General features: G+C 40.6%; 1 protein-coding gene across 4 annotated transcripts in view; it reads left to right on the top strand.

Moving 5' to 3' along the window:
• Positions 1-13,831: 13,831 nt before the first annotated feature.
• The window catches only part of tle2a (TLE family member 2, transcriptional corepressor a), a 45,495-nt gene continuing 35,833 nt past the window's right edge, over positions 13,832-23,493 (top strand). For 3 of the 4 annotated variants that reach the window (XM_067597092.1, XM_067597091.1, XM_067597089.1), the window contains exon 1: positions 19,793-20,373. In XM_067597092.1, the coding sequence (XP_067453193.1) occupies positions 20,350-20,373 (24 nt within the window). In that variant the 5' untranslated portion in view covers positions 19,793-20,349. Of the gene's footprint in view, positions 13,927-19,792; positions 20,374-23,493 lie in introns of those variants that run through there. The other variant, XM_067597090.1, reaches the window with a different exon arrangement.

Below are 23,493 nucleotides of genomic sequence, written 5' to 3'. Positions count from 1 at the left end.
CAGAGACAACTTCTGTGTTACTCTGGGTGATCCACACAACATTTTTTTTAATTTGGGGTAAATGTTTCCTTTAATATTATAAATCTGCAATTTACTTCTTCCTAATCTAATCTATTTTTCTTGTGGGCAATACTTTTCAGAACAGGAAAACAAAATTCACCAACATTTTCTATGTGAATGTGAAAATGGAAACAATTTTTTGTTAGTGCTCTATAAGAAAGCAACTTAATGACAGTTAGCCAGAGCATCATGCTTCATTTAAAATGGCAATCCTTAACTCAATAGGTTTGTCCCATTTGAATTAGAGCAGGTGGTTGTGTGTGTTGTAAGGCAATCAAGGTCCACCATTGCAATATGAGTAATACAAGCCAAAAAAAAAAATACTAGTAACATTATTATTATTATTAAGATTATAAACATGATCAGTGATACCTTGGTTGGTATTTACAATATTAGAAGCACATGGTTTGAGCGCTTGTGCGCTGCAATGCTGAGAGATTTACAGTTTTACCTCTGGAGACTTGTTGTCAAGTGATTGATTCATGTCATGACTTTCCTCATCATTAGACATTTAATTGCAACAAGAATAGTTTAAACCAAGTGCTGAGGGTTCAGAAGGAGTTAATCAAGTCTCCCCTGCTGCCTCAGTGCATCCAGGCCGGAGGATGGAACGCTCCACAAAAATAAACACATGTATTTATAACGAAATAAACACCAGGCCCATGGGAACATTTGTGGAAGTTTCGTTGGCAGAGGTATTGAAAACCACTGTCATCCCTCATTTAAAACAATATTACTCACTTGCATGTTGTGAAAGTGGTGCGTGCACAGGGTTTTGTTTTTTTTTCACTGTGGTGTCAAAACAACTGGAAATGGAAGACATTAAGGTATTTTATTTACATGAATATCTAACCTCTTCTACTTCAGGGTGACTTACAATACCGAGTTCACAGCTATGTCATAAATTTCTCCAGAGATGTATAATATATTATCTTTAAGGCCTGATGTAGACCTGATGAAAAATGTAACGGTAATGGTCTCCATGGTAACCAGGGCATTTTTTTTGAGTTGGTAAACAGTACGGCGTTATCTATCTAAAGGCAATATCTAACACATACATCAGATATGTGCCTGAGGGGTTAATGAGACAAGGGGAAAAGTAGATTCTCTACTTGGATGGATACCTGTGGCTTAATATCATCATCATAACCGGTCACCAAACCATCCCAGCATGCTATGAATATTTTTGGATCTTTGGAATAGCTAGTAAATGCTATCGTGAAATATTGTTCAGCACATAATGATAGTGGTCTTTCATGAAAGACTATATATGGTGAAAAACCTTTCTTCAAGCCAGCATACAGACACGTTTATATCAGAGTAATGTGGTGTGATCTGCAGTCTGATCTGCTGACAAAAGTGACCACAGAAACACAGCAAATAGATCATTCCTTAGAAACCATCACAAATCATGAATGGTCCGCTCAACAGGACATGAAATTCTATGAATGACCGAGAGCCTAGTGAGAAGTGGCTATTGAGATGAGCGGTTTGGGGAAAAACCTCAGCACTGGACGCAGTAAAGCATGACAGAAAAGACTTTTGTTGCTGCCAGTATTTTGATGCTGCGGTAAGACGACGCTGGATGTTATATACTTGACCGTTCAGCCCACTTTGGTCCGTGGCCCTGTGGGCGACAGCCAGATGGTTTCAAGCTGGAATTTCAGGACTAGAAACAGAAGTGAAGAATGTATGTGGGACAGTGGTGCTGCTAGAAGTTCTGTATCACTGAAATCATACTCTTTGAAAGCTGATCTAGGACCCTGAAACTGTAAATATTTGCAATGTTCCAACTTTTTTTTTACCAATTCAGCAACCTTGATGTGGCATACACACCTCCTCCATTTTCTCTTGGTCTCACTGTGCCCTCTTAACTATCAACAAGTGTGTCCTTGACAATATAAATTCTTCAATAATATATGATGAATGAATCAGGAAACTCTGAGTAAAGAGACTCAAGCTCATTGAGTCTCATTGAAGTCCGTTAATTGGACAAAGAGGGAGAGAGAATATAGAGGAGACAGGAAAAGGCAGAGGGAATTAGGAAGGAATGTGCAACTTCAAAACAGAAATAAAGGAGAGTTGAAATGGTCAGAAGCGGAGGCACAGGCCCCGTCTTGTTCTTAAAACCTGTGTTGAATTTAACTTTGTTATTTTGTGGCTTCCATTGAGCTGGAACTGTTTGCATCCCGTTTTCAGCACTTTAAGGGGGAAACTGCCTCTGAGAAAGTCACCTTGTGCTCCACAGTCACACAACCGCTGTGACACAGGCAGGCAATACAGCAGTGTAAGAAACTACTGCTGCTATGGTGCTTCTGAACATCTGTGTCTTGTAGGATATATTTTAATTGAATGGAAAAAAAGTCTAAGTTTGTGTTGGTGAGTCAGGAGGTTGTCATACTGGTGTATCACAACTTAGTGATTTTTTTACAGGAGGAGACTTTGAGTTAAGTACTCTCAGAACTGCAGTGTAGTCATTTTTTCTGTTTTCAGGTGATGAACTGAGTGAGGGAGAAAAGGGTTTGTATTCCTGGAAGCAGACCATCCACCTCACAATAGTAACTTTTATGACAGTTTAAGTTAAAATTGTCAAAAGGCTTATTTTTGTTCAAGTGCATTTTTGAGAATTAATATTATTGTGCAGCATTGATTCAGAGGTGTTACACTGTTCAGCTTCTGTTACTTTCTCATGCTGGAGGCCAGTAGAGACCTTTTTTAGCTTGGCGCTGTATTCTAGCAATTAAAATGCCTTCAGAAATGAGCAGCTAGTCTCTGTTGTTTTTCTCTTCCTATTATAGACAGCAGCTGCTCTTCTTGCTTGCAGCCTCTTTGGTCAAAAGTATTGCTTCTGCACAGAAGCACATTAATTAACCCCTTTTCTATTTCACACACACACACACACACACACACACAATAACCATAATATAAATACAGGTTCATCAGCAAGTGTCATGCTCTTGTGTAATTTGAAATAACTGTCTGAATATGTTATGTCATAATTGAGCCCACAAGACTCAAATCTGATGAACTGTCTGCTCTAACCATTATGTGCAGAGGGAATTATTTTATTATCAGAGTCTTAGCATTTTTCCCACGAAAGCCTACTGAGGTTTCATGTGTTATTGAGCATTTGAATAAGGCCGCTACTATTGACCTTACATATTTTTCCACAGTTAGAGTGCTGTCATTTAGACTGTTTCCATTCAACAGTACCAGGAAGTTTATTCCTCTAGTACATCTATTTTCCTTTTCATTTGCAATTTACTCACTGAGAGCATTTGTTTTAATGTTTTCCAGCTCACTAACCTGCAGATGTTTGCCTTTGAAACATCCATCTTATTTTTCCTTTTTTTTCCGTGTCTGGTTTGCGTGCAAGTCTTTATTTCTGTAGTTAATTTGGGTTTAATTGTCCTTGCATGTTTTTCCTGATTTTATTATGAATGTTTTTTCTTTTATAAACAAGGAAGAAAGACCAGAATGACCCTGCCAATGTGATTAATTTAAAGATGGATTTTGATCAGGGGTCAAAAGTACATAGGCCCAAAAGTTCCCAGGTGGTGTGGTCAGCCAAAAGAGACTCGGCTTGTGACAAAGTCAAAGTAATAATAGAACAAGAGAAAGGCCCAATTCTAATCTACAATCTCTAGTTCCATCTCACACAGTTCACTGCAGCTTCTTCATCCTCTTTGTGTGCTAATTTATGAGAAGGAAATAAAGAAAATATTACTCTTAATCCATAAAATGTTATTATTGTTCTTAAAAGCTGTGGTCAATATTCAAGAGCTTATTAGGGGTATAGTTCTGCAATCATGAGTTACCCAAATGTCCATAGATAGGGCACTAAAGCCTTAACTTTTCAAATGGCTTATCTTCCCTCTGACTAATGATCTGACTGATCTAATTGCAGCTCTTGTGGTTACCAAGTACAAGTCAGCAGACACTACTCCCAGGCCTGGCTCACCAGTGTCAATTAGGGTTCTCTGGAATCATTTAGAAATCAATCAGAGCAGTCCTCCTGAAGACCTCAATGCTGACCCAAGACATGATGAAAGGATCACATCACCCTGCTACCCTCAGAGTATGCAAAACATGTCTAGGAGAAATATGTAAGGAAAAAAACTGAACTGAAATAATAATAATTTTCTCAAATTTATGATGACATCAGGCTTTGTGTGATGCATTATTGAGATCAATTCAGATCAAATTCAGACTTAGCGTTTCTGACATTTAACTAATGCTCCTATCTCAAGCTTCTTGCCAATATAAGCAAGTAATATTTTGTATGAAGAACAGTTAATCTGAGTGAATGGCTGTGGAAAAGATTTTTAACCACTAGCTGATACATCACATAACTGTCTGTCATTTATGTAAAACCAGACGTTATAATGATCACGTCTCTTACATATTTTTTTTTATCTCAGAAAGGAAAACTGCAGTCAGAGGACACCTTTGGTTGGAGTGACGAAGCCATGCACTCTCAAGAATTTCATTTTCATCTGTCTAGATCAGTCTAGTTCCAACTCAGCAATACCTACACAGCCTGTGTGCTTCTGTGGACATTTCACTCTCACTGGCAATGACCTACTGGAAAGAAAGAAGCAGTGAGGAAAAGGTAGCGGGGCAGGAGCAGCTTTTGGCTATAGTCGAGGTGGTCATAAACAGTCTGAGGAGGTATCTAAAGCTCTCTCGTCTCCAGCTCCCAGTCTCCAGTCTCTTGGCCTTTGCATGTTGTCTTGGACAGCAGTTCTGTGCTCAGGGGCCTCACTGGATAATGGCACATTTCTTTTAGGCAGCCTAGGGAAAGAGAGCGCGAACCAGAGAGCGAGCAGAAGCAGCTTAACTGGCTGCTAGCCATCCTCACCACTACCACCAGTGACCCTGATGAGAGATTTATATATTTATATATTTACACACACACGCACCATTCCTCTCGCCTCGGCCAGGGGGCTTCACATCGTTCCCCCTCGACGCTAAAAGTCATGTGAGACTTTATAGATTTATGGTCAAGGGGAAAACGTGTCCTGCTGTGGAATAGTAGCGACATGGAGAGGTAAACAAACGTTGGGAACATCGCTAGAGGCCTTGTGTGACAGGACCTCTGTTGGGAAACAGCCTAAGGTCCTGTTTCAGGCTGCCATGATGTCATTGCAAAGGTAACAGCACCGAGTAGCTGAGGCCACGTGGATGAATACAGGCTGTAGTTATTAACGCACAAGAACGATAATCGGGAAAGGGGGAGTTTTGTTTCTGTGTCGTCTGTTTACACAAGAGAATGACACACTAATATACAGTGACATACTGTAAAGCACTCAAGCATGGACTCATGCAGAGACCACCCATCTCATCAGCCAAGAACGATATGTGTCTCACACAACTAAGTTACAGTATTTAAGACATTTTTATGAAGCTGTTATGTTATGTTTAAGTTTCCAGATTTAGATTGCAGAAAGTTATGTATTATCTTATGGGGTCAGAGGGGAGAATCAGGCCTAGTATAACGTGTGAGTGTGGATTTAACCCATCAGCAAGCTCAACATTCACAATTCAAACTCACTAACTCAGCATTTGCTTTGTAGAGAGATGGTAGTTCACAAATACCAACATATTTTCCTAAATGACACTTTAAGTACTTTTTTGTGGAACCCAAACTAAACGGTCTGACTTGTTACTAAATCAGCTGCATTGAGTACACACTCACTTACCCCCAGCGGGTTATGAGAGTGTTGTATGTCATTCTGAACTTGTCATTTAACACTCACTATTTACATAATTAATCAAAATGTGGTCCGTCTTTGTGAAAACATGTTCTTCTGCTGATAATAAATCCAATAGCTGTGCAGGAAATTGCCTTAGGACTCTGAGATGTCCTTAGTTGGACTTTCTTCAACATTATAATATCTATTAACACAATAGTGCCAGACTCCACTTACACAAAATTACTCTGACTTATGACTCTTGGAACCGATCTCATTCTTGCTATAAATTACATTGAATCAGATTTTTTTTTTCAGTAATTGTTCTTTAATATTAACATGGATTTAAAATATGCCTTTTCTCTTATTGTGCAGCTGTAGAAGCAGAGAGTGAAGGACCTCAAGGCAAGGTGGGAGGCCTGGGTCCGCTAAACAGCCAGCTGATCTCCCCTGGAAAATAGAGGATGCCTTCCTGTGCCAGAAATCTGCAGAGCGAGAGGGAATAGTGAATGAAAGAAGGGAAAATGTTAGTGTAGATGCTGCTGGCCAAGAAGGAGAACTGGAGGGAGAGTACGGTTCATTTTACTCAAATTCAACAAAGAGGGGAAAGTGCTGGCAAAAAAGAACTAGAGGGGGGAAAGGATGAAAGAAACTTGCCTCAATTATGAGAAGGTAAAGTATGTATTGAAAGACAAGCAAAAAAATTGCAGTATGTGGCTGAGTTTTCAGATATAGTGTAAATAAAGCATGTAATGTTGAATGTTTTGCTTTCTTGTATTGCCATGACTTTATGACTTGTTTAATTTCTGCAGTATTATTGAAATGCCCTCGACTTGAACTTATGATATACAGGAAGCACTTAGGAATTTAAAAAAACTGGATATGAGAAAGTAAAACCACATGAAGCAAACCAACAGAAATACAGGTTCTCCATTAATTACAGAATATGGGGCCCAGGCATGTCACTAATTAGATCATTCCCATTGTTGGAAAGTGACCAAGCATCTCAAGGTGCTTATCCTCTAATTTCCTGTTTTTCTGCAGCTGAACTTGGAATAGTGGTTGAATAAAAGACACTTTTTGAACTGCAAGCATGTGTTCATCCTGAAAGATACTATAAGTGAAGAAATATCCTGATGCCGTCAGCTCAATAAAATCTCAAGTGATTAAATGAGTTATTAAAAATCAGTGGGAGATTTCTGGTAAAACCTGACTGTTCTGGGAGCAATTAAAAGTCAGGAAAAATATACTGGAGACACCTGAGTGAAACAGAGAGTTAAAAGTCGTGTCAAAAATAACATTCCTGCTTTTTTGTCTGCTTAAGTAACCGTGTAATGTGTCTTTTAAACTGTTACTCTGTCTGTTTCTCTCTGCTATGGTCTCTCTAGCCCTCTGTGTATGTCCTCAAACAAAGTATAGTGACCATTTAGTTTACAAAGAGTTAGTTTTTTTATAGTTTACATTGACATGCTATTTGATATATAAGTATTTAGTTCACAGTGAACTCACAGTGATTGGTTATATCAACTGGATATTTGTTTATAGTGAAGTACATGATGACTGTAAACTAAGAGTTCACTATAAGTAACATTTCACTGCAAACTAAATTTTCAACTGCCAATTCCTTGTAAACAAACATATCACTGTAACTGCAGTGAAAAGTCAGTTTACAGTGATCAGTTAAGTTAACTTACAGTGAGAAGTTAGTTTACAGTGTACAGTTAGTTTAGGTGAATACTGACTGTATTACAGTTTACACTTGTTTCACTGTGAAGTAACCTTTCGCTGCAAACTAACACCTCACAAGTTGACAATTCTCTGTTAACATATGATCACTGTAAATTTAATCCTCTTATTGCAACAAAAACGCGATCCTGGTAATGATACACAAATAATTTGTCTTTTGGGACACAACTATAAAATTTAACTTAAACAATCCCTATCATTTTGCTCATCACAGCCAAACATCTACATGTATCATGTTTAAAAATTCAGAGCTTCATAAGGTACTCTGGCCAGACCTTTAAAACAATGACACATGCAGTATTTGCCTGTTACCCCACTGCTTTGGATAGAGACAGATGTGCCTTGACAGTACGCAACATCACTTCAATTAGAGACTGCAGATGGAACTGATACCTGCTGCCTTCAGATGGCTGTAAAGAGAGTCACCAGGGTGAAGAAGAGGTTAAGTGTTTAGAATAGGCTGTAAGTGGTCATGGATGACACAGCTGGTCAAGGTGATGATCACTCAATAATCTTTATTCTGTCTCACTGGCATTAATGCCATAATTGGAGCAGAGTGACAAAAGAACAACAGCTGCCAAATACCTACCCAAACCACTTATATACCTTATTACTTAACCCCCCTCCTGAGTAATTAGGGTGGACATCAGCAGGGAGGTTCACTACACACATGCACATACAGTATATACACATTATTTTTGCCAAACCAATATCTACATATTATACAATTCCCTCCATAAATTAATAAAAAATGACACTATTCAATATAATATGTGACTTCTAGAAACACATTTTACAGACAAGACACATAACCCTCCCGTCTGCTCCTCCTCACACATGGTGCAATCATGAAATATAAATTGCCTTGAGTCCCACAGCAGACAGGAAACAGGTAAATAACTCAGGTAAGACAACCCACATTGCAAATGTGCTAGCAGTGCTAAGTGTACCATCAAACAACAGAGAGCTGCATGCCTGCTTGGTGTACTGGCCCACATGATTTATGTGTCATGCTTTGTGTAAGACTGACTTCCCAACATTAATATACACATTGCATGACATACAACAATATGAGATGAAGGAGTATTTCCATCACACAGCTGGTTCAAGAATGTTTAATGAGAGTGGGAAGACAAGCAAAACATGAATAAAGGGATTCATGTGATTTTAGAGAGGTTTATGCACTTTCACCAAATAAAGGGACCAAAATATGATGGCACAGAAGTGTGCTGAACTGTCAACCTGATCAGAGCACGCAGGCTGTGATCAGCATTAGGCACACTCATTCTTGGCAACCAGGTTGACTTCTATTATCTGACGAAACCTCGTCTGGAACTCCATGCCTGGCAAAGACTGATTTTTGTCCTGTGATCACATGCTTGTCTGTGGTTCCATTCGGTGTTTTGATTTCTGGGTATTCAAAGTAGTAATCCACACACATCAGGTAGTCAGCATAATTGAACTGAAATAAATCTATGCCCACTTTGGCTCTTTCTGGAACTGGGTGTGGGATAAGTGGCTCTTTGGGGTTGTTATTACTGAAGGTGGTACAGGTTGTACACTTTTCTTCTTTTTCTTTTGTCTGCCTAGCCAATCCTGGCCTGTAAAGGACACATCTGGTCTTTTCTTTGCACTTCACAACGCCAAAATGTTATTCATGGATTTTTCTTCTTAGACTATGAGGAACAGGTAATTTAGAGCCATTGAATATTAGTCCATCCATATTTCACAGTTCCTCTCTGAATGTCTGGTATATTGTTTGATTTTGTTTGGTAGCTAACTCTGTGTATCAGGCCGCCCTTGCTGGACTGTGTCAGTGACCACCTGCAACTCCTTCCTTCCCTGGTTGCTGCTTTGAATTGCGGCAGTTTTTTCTGTGATACTGACAGTTAGTGAGTGATATAATAAACCTCAAGTTCATCCTGGCGGAGTTCCTTTTTGCTTTCTTTTAAGTGTGCTTGACTCGGTGCATCTATACATCTATGTGGATCGCTTTTTATATTTTATACTGATTCATATTTTACTTCAAGGCTATACTTTTGTATACTCTTGGTTTTTCTTTGCAACCTAGCAGGTTCAATAAGAAGTGGCATCTTAAATATTACCTCTAAGGACTTGTGATAACTCTCGACATCAAACATGTGTCTTCCATTTAGGTACTGGTGAAACTTTTCATAACCATATACAATTGCAAGCAGCTCTTTTTCTATCTGAGCATACCGCTTTTAATACTCTGTGAGTGTCTGGAGCCATAGGCTACTGGCTGCCCCTCTAGAAGTATTACAGTCCTCAGGCCTTCTGAACTCACATAAACGGACAGTAGGACCAGTTTGGTTAGTACCTTAGTAACAGTGCTTTGGTAACAAGAAATTTCAATTGCCATTCCCATTGCCAACTTACATCAACTCCCAATAGTTTTCTCAGTGGAGAACTAACCTCTGCCAGATTAAGAACAAACTTGGAGAGCTATTGAAGCCTTCAACAAGTGCTGCTTTGTCCTGAGGAGCTGGCAGCACTTTAACTTTTTCAGGATCTGGTTTCAGACCATCCTTACTCATCACGTGTATGTTCATTCAATACATTTGTATATGTGATGAGTGAAACCACACTTGCACGAAAATCACATTCTGTTTTGGTAACATGTGGCTATCAAACAGTCCCAACACATGGTCATAGTTGTTAACTTCCTCTTCGGCAAACAAATTGTTGTTCAACCTGTGGTTTCAGAGTACATCAGTTCCTTGTTGGCCTTCGTAATGACCCAGTTCCTTGAAAAACGTTGTTGCCAACCCAGCCAGTCCTCTAGTTTGCCAAGTTGAACTGCTGCAGTGCGGAAAAGTTCACTTTTGGGGCTATTTCCCAACAAACTCTTGTCTGAATAAATGTACTGTTCCGGCTTAACTTCTGACACCATGTGGTGTGTTTATACTAACACTAACACTGTTGGATAGGGGAGGAATGGAGGCCAGAGGAGGTGTTCTGTGCACTTGTGTGTTAACTTTATTGACATTTTCTCAGCGGCCTGTAAACACTCCTGGACAAAGCAGAATGAATGATGAAAATTCCACCCCGACTTCAAACCAGATCAGACACTGCTGTATCAGCTGGGACCACCAGAAGCATCAAAGTGAGACTCCTTTATGTGGCTGGGCTGTCAGAGCATCTAGCCAGAGTCTTCAAGACACAACCAGTCAGAGCTTACCACAAACCACTCAACACATTAAGATCTCTGCTGGTACACCCTAAACCCAGGGGACCAAGAAGAGGACAGCTGGAGTGCTGTCATCATGTGCAGCAGCTGTGGGGAACACATCAGTAAAATGACCTAAACCACACAATATTGACGGGGAAGGTCTTGAGTTAAGTTTTTTTGTTCATGTAATCACACTGGTTCTTAAAGTTATAAAACGCATATGATGTAATTTGATCAATAATAGTTTTATTACATTTGAATAGAAAAACAATGTGATTATGTTCTTATCTTGATTATATCAACAGGTAAAGGACGCCATATTGACTCTTTAGCAGACATTGTGTGAGGTGCATTCTTGTGTTTGTATATTGATCACAGCGTGTTTGTATACAGTATATTGATCATAAACCCCCATGGTTTAGAGGAGGGATTCCAGGAGGCATTGATTTGGTGATTGGCAGCTAAAATGATGTCTAGACATCTATGTTAAATTTTGTTTGAAAGTGAAAGATTTTTAGACACAAAAGTTTCATATAATTGTTGTTTCAACAACACTTCAATGACTATATATCAATATTAAGGAGGTAGTAAATACTTGTTGAAACAACAGTTTTATGTAATCTAGACATTTAAAAATCACTTTTAAGGGACAGCTGTGGCTTAGGAGGTAGAGCAGGTCGTCCACCAATCAGAAGGTTGGTGTTTCAAAGTCCACATGTGGAACTGTCCTTGGGCACTGAACTCCAAATTGCTCCTGATGGTTACGCCATCAGTGTGTGAGTGTGTGTGAGCATTAGAAACATTGTAAAGCGCTATATCGGTTGAGGTTGCCATGCAAGGTTGGCACCAGCCATCAGTGTATAATTGTGTGTGTGAATGGGTGAATGTTGGCATGTGTTGTAGAGCACTTTGAGTGGTTGGTAGACTAGAAAAGCGCTACAGTCCATTTACCATTTCAACTACATTACTCCAATTAGTAACCAAGATGTCTAGACAACCTTTTATCTGCAAATCTCTAAATAAATGCTCACTGGGATATGGATGTGAATATGAATATGAATGAAAAAAACAACGCACCTTATGAGCTACTTTACTTCTATTATTATTAAAATGATAGGTCCACTATTGATTACATTTGCATTTTTTATCTCAGATACACAATGGAATTATTTTTTCGAGTTTTTTTCAGACTTTTCAACAACATCTCTACATCATCACCAGATGGAATTTGCTTCATGTGACCTAATTATGGGGCTTTATTCATGTGATAACAGGTGGTCTTATATAAGATCTTTAGCGCTGGATGAAAATGGCCTCCTGGATATTTCTCCAGTTGTCCACTGACTGATTGAAGACTTTAACCCGTTCCTTGTCAATGTGACCAGTTTCCGTCTGACAGTTTTCCAGTTTTCCTTTCTTGATGGGTCCTACATACTAGCAGAGATGTTGAATGGTTTGTCCTAAGTTTACTTACTCCATTACATGGTAGAGCTAAGATAACATTCGATCTTAAGTTTCTGCCGCTGTATAACATCATGTGCAACAGTTGTGAGGAGCACTACATCGGTGACACAGCGAGGCCATGAACAAGAGACTGAATGAACCATAAACAGACAACATCAGCAAAAAATAACTTACTGCAAGAAATATATAATATAAAGCTAAATTATATTTATGGACAGTATGTGGTCAAAAATTCTTGATTGAGGCTTAGGAACTTTTAATATAATATGATATAAAGAATACATATATAGCACAAATTGAGAATGAATGAAACAAATCAAATATTTCATGAACTGATTCATGTGTTTGAGGTCCATAATACAAATAATATATTAAACTAAACCATTTACTGAAAAAAGCAAAGGAGTGTCAAAATAAGTACCATCATTAATGTAAGATGAAAAAATGTGAGTGAAAAGGGAAAAAATGGGGAAAAAAATAATGCAACGTTTTATGCTGAAAAACCAATAACCAAACAGGAGTCAGTGGTGGAGCAGAGAGAGACAGAGTAGACAAGCTTTTTAAGAGTTTCCAATCCAGAAACCTGGGTGAACCTCATTGTGCAAACACCCACCACTCTGCTGGCTCACTTCATTAACGCTGGTGAAAACAGGAGAGAAGAAAACCACACAAGTATTTTGTGTATGATAGTTTTTACCTTTTATTCTTACATCATGGTATATGTGGTATTATGCTTTACTTAAGTAAAGGATCTTAAAACTTCCTCTATCACTGATAACTCCTTTGTTCTCTTTTTCATTATGGCTTTAAACAGAAACTCTCACTACTCTATTCCTTGCATCTCACTTCCATCAACTCAAATCGCCTATTTTTCTTTCTTACTTATCAATCCAGCTGTTGTTTCCACTGATTATTTTCATGCATGCTTTTGTTATCATGCTGTCTAAATCTGTGTATGATTTATAACTTCTTGGTGTCTGAATGAATAGAATTTGAGTTTATCACATATTTACCCAGCTACATTCATTAAGATAGATAGCCGAAATGTATACAACTCACTGATGATAAATGAGATAATCACGCAAACTGACTACACAGCTTGTTGACAATGAGCTGTTTTTGAATGTCAAAAATTAAAAAAGGGTAAAAGAAAATGTAGTCTAACCCTTTATGTCATCAATAAATATTTGTGTGAATGTGTCAAATCCTAAGGAAAATACTGGGCTCTGACTGGGTGGTACAAGCTGTATAAATCACTTTTTGAAACCAGCCATCCATTTTAAATTTAGGCTCTATACTGTAGCTCTTCCAAAGACACCATATGGATGAAGGGCACCAGTAACCCAAGATTTACTTCTGTTTACTGCCATAATTGTTGGAGTACAATTCCTTTAGTAAACCCTGTGGAGTAAATCCCCCTTGTGGCCAAGGCTCCATATTTTTGGTGAAATCATATTCTCAAATATATTTGTTTGCATGTGAGAATAAGTAAATACTGTATATGCAATGCATGTATATACACACACAGAGACACGCTTTTTAAGAATGTGCAGCTTTTTGAAGGAGGATTCCTGGCGCTTTAATAGTCGCCTCTACATTGACCCACTGACATCTCGACATTTACAGAGTATTTGCGACACCGTGTGGTACTAATGTATAATTACAGACTGCTGCCGGGAAATGGCGTCTTTTAACAGTACAGTAAAGGCTTTAACCCCTTGCATCAATGCTTTCCCCTAAACTTTTCCCCATCTTACAAAGAAGCCGATGGTAAGTCACTAAAAATAAACTGTTGCTTGTGACAAATGGATAATACGTTCAAATGATGGCCTCCTCTCTGTCAGAATTAGCCGGATGTTTGCCCACCTGATGATTTCCTGGAGTTTTCTGTAAATGCGGAACAGCAGGTGATTTAAAACGTTATCTTGAAAAGCAGGTCGCACCCAGATATGATATGCAAGATTGCTGCTTACAGTGCAAGCTATTCTCCCCCCCCAATAAACCCATAAAACTAAATCAATGTTAACTATGATTTATTAATTAAACTGTAGGTCTGTGCCCTGCAATTGCTAACTCAACACGAATCAAATCAACCTTATTCAACTGATGGGTCTGCAATGCTTCTACTGAACAGCAGGTGGCCTCTGTGGCTGCAGGTTAGCCCACAGCAAGCTGAATTTAGGTTTAGATATGAGATAGTGCAAGGCAAAATATTATATTATACTATAATGGCCCTGTTTATCACATGGTTTACTGCCTGTATCCAATATAACAATGATACTGTTGTTCCATTAATTTAACAATTCAATGCTTTCTCTTTACAATTTGTAATTAGGTCTATCTCAAAGTGCTACATATTAATTTTAGGGAGAGTTAAGTATCTCTTGTGTAATTTTGTCAACATTAACTGTGAGTAATCTGCTATCTTTTCTTAATTGCTGCTTGCTTTTTATTTAATAAGAGAGTCCATGTTTTTACTTTTGGCTGGTCTAATTTTGGAGCCAAACTCTGAAAATATCCAAGAGATAATTTTATATCTACGTCTCTCAACTTCCTATTGCATAAAAATGATATATATATATATATTCTCGCACTTATCTAAGTCCATAAACATACATATTAAGACCTGACCTGCACTCTTCAGCTTGCCCAACAGATGTAAAGTGGGAACCTGTGGAAGTAACTGCTCACTTTTTTTTCAAGAGCGCATCCCTCCGCTGTGTGAGATGAGTGACAGCGCATGCAGAGTGCTGTCGGTAGCATTTGCAAGTCAATGCTCAGATTTAACCTCTTCACTCTCCCCTCAGTGCATATCGACTGCCTGAATTCAAAATCAACCTTTGAAAAGATGCTCTTTTCTCACTTGGCCCTTTAAAAAAAAAAAAAAAAAAGCAGCAGAATGTGAAAATATAAACCATCGCATTGGCCTTGTGTAGGAATTCCACTGGCACACATGAAGTTATCTTTTCTGCAACAAGGCATCACGAGGAAACTCTATTTTCTAAAAGTCTCCTTGCCTCATCGTTACCTCTGTGAGCATGCAGGGAAATTGTGCAAGCTGGTACATTCACAGATACTTGGAAAGTCGAAAGGAGATCTTATTGCACTTCACTGCGGAGAGACACAAATCACTCCATTGTTCTGTTTCATAAGGAAAAAAAAATGCCAGTGAAAGGGAGAGGTATACAGTGCATTTCCCATTTCCCCAAGGTTACAACAGGTTATGGTGAAAACAGCGGTCCTATTTACAAAAAGAACAAAAAGTATTTAGACAAGACCATAGAAAAATATGGATCAGTATTGATCTCTTCAGTGTTGTGTTATGTGGTCCAAAGACTTGAGGAGACTTTTTAGCAGAGAAACAACGTTACAGCACAGCGCTGGAATTCCTGAGTTCCCAGATACACATGCCTGTGGGCGTAAATGTGTCAGCGTCTGTTTTATGTGTGCATACGTGTGCGTATGTGTGTCACAGAGGGTGTTTATTTGTATCTGCCTGCAAGGAGGAGACGAGGTGTGTGTGTGTGTGTGTGCGTGCATCCGTCTGTGTATGTGTGTGACTACGTGTGTGCGTGTGCATGTGAGCATAGCTGCTGCTGATGTGGGTCATTACCCCTTCTTTCCCCCAGGGGCCATGCAGCAGGAGAGGACAGAAGGGGGGGTGGGGGGGTGAAGGGGGTGCTTGGGGGCAGAGGGGGGGATGGGAAAAATGGAGGGTGGTAAAGGGAGTGTGAAGAGGGAGGGGTTGAGATTGTGTGTGTGTGTGTGTGTGTGTGTGTGTGTGTGTGTGTGTGTGTGTGTGTGTGTGCGTGTGTGTGATGTGGTGGGGGGTGGGGGTGGGGGGATAGTCCCAGAGGAGCAGAGACCAATAAATCACTGTGCCGTCTCTGCGCTGACACCCAGCTTGTCTGATGAGGGACAGGGAGGGGTGGGGGCAAAGTGAGGCGGCGGTGAGTGGTGAAGGGGGGGGGGTAGTGAGGGGGAGTGGGGGGGGGGGCACCACCATGACAACACTGTGGCCTTGTCTTTCTGTCATTCTCGAACCCCATCCTAAAGACACTGGGGAAATAGGGGGAGAGCTGGTGGAGCCGAGAAGGGTGCAGAGTAAATTAGGATACCACAAAACCAAAAGTTTATGACCCAAACCAAAGCACCTTCCTCCAATATTTTCCTTTTTCCCTTGTGATGCCGTTTTGTAAAGCGAACATTTGAGTTGAATACAGTTGAACTAAAGGAAAAATCCAATCTTTCACTTAGTGGTAACTGATTTGTATCCCAAGCCTAAAAATCTGCTGTGATTATTTAAGTTATTTGACTATGTCAGGACCAGTTAAAGATTTCATTTCCCAGAACTTTCAATGGTTTCAAGAAAAAGGGAGTGAACCTGTTGCATTCAGATGCATGTAGGACTTATTGTACATGATGAGAATGATAAAGATCAAAACAGAAACAGTGGTGCGTGAGCTTTTTCATGTTGGCACTTGTGAATCCATTGCATCCTGCTCCGTAGAGGCTATACTGCTATTGGAGAAATTGGTTTCCCTGCTGCGTCTATGATGTATTCCCACTGTTATGAATGTTGCAAAATTGTGAGTCTGGGAAGAAGGCCATGCTCTTCAATGGTGAAGGACTGTCTCCAAAACATGGATGTTTACCATTGATGTTTTACATAGCTCAACATTTCAGCAATCAAACTCTATTGTTCAAGGAGCTCTAGTGGAAATACACCTGAGTGATTTGAGGTCATCTAGATTAAACTTTTATCTCTAGAATTTAAAAAAAACAAGCACTCAAGAGACCCAGAAATGTCTTGTACTCTAGCAATACTGTCCATTCTGTTTATGTGTATTCCTCTTTTTTATCTTGAATTTTAGAGAGTTTCTAAGATAATCTAGAATCTCACAGTTATGTTTTTAGATGAGATTTTAGTATACAGTCCCACAATTGCCCCTGTCTATGGAGAAATCACAAGTGAAACGTATTGATCCAAGCAAAGCATTGTAATAACAGCTGTCATCAAGCTGCCTTCCAATGAAAAAAGTGTAAAAAAAAAAAAGAAAAAGAAAAAGATGGCTCATCTTCTTGACAGGATGTGTGCCCAGTAGACCTTGTCCAGAGTTTCGGGGGTATCATTTACTGCTAATATCATAGTCACAGTTTGACACCGATATTGCTCCTGGCAACCACGAAGGAATGAAGTCGTTTCTGAAGTTTCGTGGGAAGTGAACTTGTTTTCATCACCTCATTCAAAGCCACTCCCTCCTGATGTTTTGCTGCTTGGTGATAATTTGCCCACTGTATGGAAAACCAATGGTTTAGCATGTCTTGGTGCTTTGCTTTAGGTTGTGATTATAATGGGATGCTGCTGCTGCTGCTGCTGCTGCTGCTCCAGGCACTTTCCACTGTTTTGCCCTTTGATACAGGTGTGTGTAGGTGAGCCTGCGTTCACTTACACTCAGTATACATGTGCTTTGACAAAACTGTCTCTTTACAACCTCACGCGACTGAGCTAAAACCAAAAGCTCCCATAGTATTACCACCATTGTGTCCTTTTCCATTGTGGGGCCACTTTGATGTCCCGTTGCTCTGAGCCTGTGTGGAGGAGAGAAGGGCAATGTGGACTTGTGGTGTATTTAATCACTGGAGCTGAGCCAACACACACACACACATATACACAAACACACACCTAGCCCACTCCTTCATCTGACCTGCCAATAGCAATAATATGTGTCCTTCACTTATCATTTTCTATCATCTATATTATTATGCCTCCCCCCCAGCACAACGCTAACACAGACTCATACATCCTGTGCACCCCCCCGCCACCTTCCCCTGCCCCGCCCCGCCCCGCCCCACCACCCAGCCCAGGAAACACTTCCCTCCCAACACACACACACACACACACACAAACATGAAACATCTCCCCGTGCAGCAGCAGACTGCAAAGCACTGCATTCCTCATGACTTTTTTTTTTTTTTTTTCTAATAAATGTGATCCCAGAATCCGGGAGGGAGACCAGTGCTGTGCATTAAAATTCATGGAAAAAATGGCAATAAAATCTTTCTTTCTCTCTCTCTCTCTCTCTTCCTCTCTTTCTCTCCTTCCCTCTCCACTCTCCCCACTTGCTCCCCTCACCCTTCTCTCTTTTTCATTCCCTCACTTGTCTGTTCAACACACACACAGGAGCGCACAATCTGCACACCTACGCAGGCACATGCACAAGCCACACACACACACACACACACAAGCCACACACACACACACACACACATTTTTTTCATCACCGGTGTGCACTAACCCTCCTACTGGCTCGTCTTTCTCAGCATCCCCCCTGCTGTCCTTCATCCTTTATTCTCTTCCTCCTCCCTCCCTCCCCCTCTGCCTTTCCTCTCTCTGTCTGTTTCACACACACACACACACACACACACACACACACACATATATACTCTCACACAAACACACACACCCATCTATATTTTCCAACTCCACCTCTGGCAGGTTGTGATTTCCACTGTCAGAAATTGCTTTTTCAATATCTCTCTCTCTAATTATGAGCCCCGCTAAAGGGGTCGTGCCACCAGAATACCAATTTTTTCCACCATTTTTTCCCTCTTCTCCAGAATAATTCTCCTTTTCCATGTAACAACAATGCTCATGTTCAATATATAGCCGTGCAAGCGTTGCAGCATTATCACTATTGTGTTTCTGTGGGGTTGTGATGCCTTCTCGGGATTTAGATTTGTTTGGTCCTCTCATGTTTGGTCAGTTCCCTTTGGTTGTGATTAATTTTTGACATCTCGCAATGAACAGGATGATGCAGACGTCAGAGCAAACTATTTATTTCCACATCAACAAGAATGAAATGAGAGAAATGTAAGATTTTTGAATGCACTGACGGCTTGTGGGGAGAAAAGGGGAAACCGCTGAATCTTGATACAGCCACCACAACTCCTTGCATTCTCATTAATCACTCCCTGTACCCAGGAAAGGGTTAACCTCACTGAGCAGTTGTAGCCCGTTTGATTGACGTGCGGAGCATTGTGCTACCTATACCCTCCAATCAGTAAACGGTCAGCACGCCCCACGTGGGTGTTCTCAACACCCATTGGCTCATTTTACCAGTGTTTACTGTGCCGAGGCCGAGCCCCACGTGGAGATTTCATTCAATCAGTGAACAATTCCTCTGAACCTCTTCTTTCTGAAGAAAAATATGCACTTTTTATAAAAAAATAAAATAATAAAATTATTATTATTTTAATTGTGTGGATAGATTTTCAATTACGTGGCTATATGCGAATGAACCTAATTGCAATGCAACACTAACAAGAGAACCCAGCAATGGTTTCTTTGCAAATATCATCAGGCTATTTGAAGAGTAGCATTGTGTGAATGCTTGATGCTCGCATTTAACCAGCATTTATAACTTTATCCAATCTTTGAGGGGTAGATTGGATAAAATTATGGTTAACATCACAAACCCCTCATAAGGTTATTCATTCTGATAAAACAAACTGTGGGGGGAAAGCAGCAAACCATGTCTTTAGGTCCCCCCCACCCCAACCCTCCTCTCCCCTCCACCCCCGCCTTTAAGAAAGCTACTCATATGTTATGTCCCATTGAGGATCAGAGAAGGGGGGAGTGAGAGAAGTGAGGGACTGGGAGTGTTGTGTGAAAAGAGTGCAGGCCAACGAGCGAGACAAAAGAGGCTGCGGCTGCATTGAATGTGCTGGTGGTGTGTCCGTCTCCGAAGCCACAAGCAAACCACATCCCCCCCCCACCCCTCTCCCCTCAACCCCTCCACCTCTCTGGTCTTTATGCTACGGACGGTGAAAATATACCGGAGAGGGAAACCAATTGCGATATCGTAATTGCTGGAAGCGCCAAGTTGAGGACTTGGACGAAGAGCTGTCTTGGACCGCCGGGTGTTTCTCCTCTCCTCTCCCCGTCCTTACTACACGTCGAGTGCGGTGCGGTGCGGGGTTGGAGATATAACCCAGAACAAAGGAGTCTTGAAGCAAGGAATGAGCGAGCCGAGACTAGCTTTGCCATTACCTCTGAAACCAGGCCAAATGCCTCTCTGAGACCAACAATAGTACATCGGCTGCTCGTATTTCTCGACGAAGCTTTCCGCCCCAAAAGGGAGAAAGAAGAAGGACAAAAAACGCACACAGAGACACAAGTCGGAGGCTACAATGTTTCCTCAAAACCGACCACCGGTAAGTAGGCTACGCGACAATGTAATAGTCCACACGCGATTAATGAGGTTAATGTCTTAAAACCGGAACCTCCATGAAATACAATGAATGTAATAACCGCCAGACTGTTTTTAAACCTTTAATGAGCCTCTGTAGGAAAGTGCAAGCCGGAATTGTTTGTCTTTGTCCTTATTGTGTATTTCCTGGGATTCCTCTGTAGGGGGGAATATGATACTCTTCAGGCTTGTTAAATATATCGCATCACATCTTGTTTGTCTTTATATTAACGCCTGGTGTGATATTTGTCTCATGAAGGTCAGGCTGGCAGATAGTCGTCCACAGCAGTGAGTTGGGGTTTAGTGAGGCAAAGCCCCCCCTCCCCTCCTCCTCGTCCTCCTCCTCTCTGCCCCCCCCCCCCCCCTCCCCCCCTCTCCTCTCAAACAATGTCCAACTTTACTGAGTGTCTTTGTGTGTGAATCCCATGTCCTTGGTGGCCACAACCATCAGCTCAGAAACATGGAGCCTCCTTCTATCTCCATACTATTGTGGAGTTGACCCAGATGATGAAGTGTGTGTTTGTTTGTCCCTTCCTCACGGGCTGGGAGGAGGAGGAGGAGGAGGAGGAAGAGGAGGAGGGGGGGGAAGTGAGTCAGCTTGGCTTGTTGACACCTTCTCTCAATGGTCTGCCCTTCTCAAGTGCCACTCATTGTTTAAAAAAAAAATCTGCCCTTGCTTTTTTAAAAAAATTTCTTTTCAATCATATCAAGGGTGATTCATGCTTCTGCTTTACTGATTTGGTAGATTTAAACCCCTTGTTCAGGGAGCTAACCACTATTACCAGAAGTCCTCTATAACGGCTACTTTCGTGGTTGTAAAAAATGGAAAGAGAAATTGGCACGCTGTCTGTGTGTTGAGATGGATCTCTGTGAGGGTTAGGAGCGAAATTCATGCTGCATGGCTTTAATTTGTTTTAGTCGAGTTAGGTGGAGAGCTTTTGAGCAGACTGAAATACATAAACACTGGTCCTCCAGCTGTGTGAAGTATCAATTAAGACCTGCTCATTTGCCTAACCCTCATCTACATCCCTCAGCCATGCCACCCTGCAACCCACCCCTGACAGTGTTTTGACATTCATGTCCCATGCATTGAAACCAGATTAAGCACACTGTGAAGTATAACTTCATGTGAATGTGTGTGTATGCCACTTGAATTAATTCTTCCAACAAATTCATTCATGCAGTTGAAGACCCAGAGAGAGACATTGGTTTATTTTTTTTGTAGCTTTTGTGTGTTGGCGGTAATGCTTCATTTACATTACCATGATGCATTGTGACCTGTATTTCAGCCCGTGCTGTCTTTTTGAGTGATCCCGTGAGTCTCCCATGCCTAAACATACAGCTCATACACAAACATCACACATACACACACCAGCAGCTGTGTATGTAGTATAGCTGACTGCAGGAAGGCAGGGCAGGAGGCAGACTGTGGGTCTGTGGTTTGCACTGTAAACCCAATCCCTCTCATCCAGCCTCTCCTCACTGTGTTCTTGTGAGAGCTCCAAACCACATCTTAATGTATGGGCAGGCATCCCAGGGTGAGAGGAGCAGACTGCGGCGGGGCTGGGTGGAATGTTTAGACCAGCGGCCCTGTTTCTTTTCAACCCTCCGCACATCTCAACAGCACCACGTGAGGCACCCGTCCTCAGAAAGTCTCTGGCCATCAGTAACTCTTGTTTGCACCTCAGAGTGAAGGGCCACTCAACCCAGCAAACGGCTTAATCTCCAAAGCGCTGGGCTGGCAGTAACCTGTCACCACTGGATACTGGTCTGCTGTGAAGGATGTGACCCATATATATAAATATATATGTATGTGAAATTCATATTTTTATCCAATGATGATTGATACATTCAATTCACATTCAGGTGCATTCTGAATAAGAGACTTAGTAGCTGGTAACTGCCAGGTGACATATAATATAACCTGCGTGTTTATAGCTTCTTATAGCAGATCTTTCATGATTTTTCATGTAAAGTTTTAACTCGGTATTCACCTGCTGCTGGACTGTTTTAACCTTGAAGAGTCCACACATACAAGAAATGACCTTCAACACATATTGTGTACATAAAGGTAACTTCAATTACACATCTTGCACACCTTATAAATGTACTGACTAAATACAGTTGAACACCTAACTTCTCCTCACCAGAGATAAAAAAAAAAAATCTAATCATATGCACAGATGTAATGACACTGTGGTGTCCAAATTACATAAACATGACATAGAGAGATTCTGGAAAAGGCTTCAGGCCCTTGCATGCGTTCAGATAATTTAGGGATTCAGCCTGACACCAAATACAGTAGACGAGCTGAGAGGAGTATAGGACATGGCAGCCATGGCTGGCTGTCTCAGATCCTTAGTGTTCTTTTAAATCTGCCACTGTGACAGAAACATACAAGCTATACTGTAGACGCAGAAAGGAGTGGCTACGCCGGAGAAAGGGAAACATCAAAGTAGAATATAAAATTGTATTCAAATCAGAAGTGAACAGAAGGTTTGTAATATCTATGTTAACTTAATATATAATTCAGCCATGTCAAAATACAACAGAGCTGAGAGAATAAATATATTTATAAAGAGAAAATTGTGGCATTATTAGCAGGTTAGCTTCACCCCACAATGAAGAACACTAAATGTCCCATATGTATCTTTGCTTTGGGATAAAGGGGAGTTTGGAATATATTTCCATTGCCACAATAGGCCTCATCTGTAGAAGATAATAGAATTATTATAAGTGATCACAGACATCCAAACTCAAAGGTCACAATAAGATCGGTCATAATATTTCCAACAGCCCTCTACCTCCATTTTTTTTTCCCCTGAACAATGCCCTGAGATGGGGGAGGGGTTTATTGTGAGTGATGAGTTATTCAGTGTTCTCCTTACTCACCCTCTACAGACAAATATTCACAAAAACTGCTCTTAAAATAACTTTTTTGACCTTGGTTATTTGTTTGTAGTTTTGGCCATCATGATAAATGTTGCAAATGATAACATTTTCTTATCAATTGGAGCAAACAGTGATCAGACAGGTTTTTAACAAGTTCTCATGTTTGTCATATTATCTTAATCGCTGATTTGGT

Source organism: Thunnus thynnus, chromosome 8 (genome assembly GCF_963924715.1).
Source record: "Thunnus thynnus chromosome 8, fThuThy2.1, whole genome shotgun sequence".
Taxonomy (NCBI): domain Eukaryota; kingdom Metazoa; phylum Chordata; class Actinopteri; order Scombriformes; family Scombridae; genus Thunnus; species Thunnus thynnus.
Note: the sequence above shows the minus strand (reverse complement) of the source record. Positions and strands in the feature narration are given on the sequence as shown.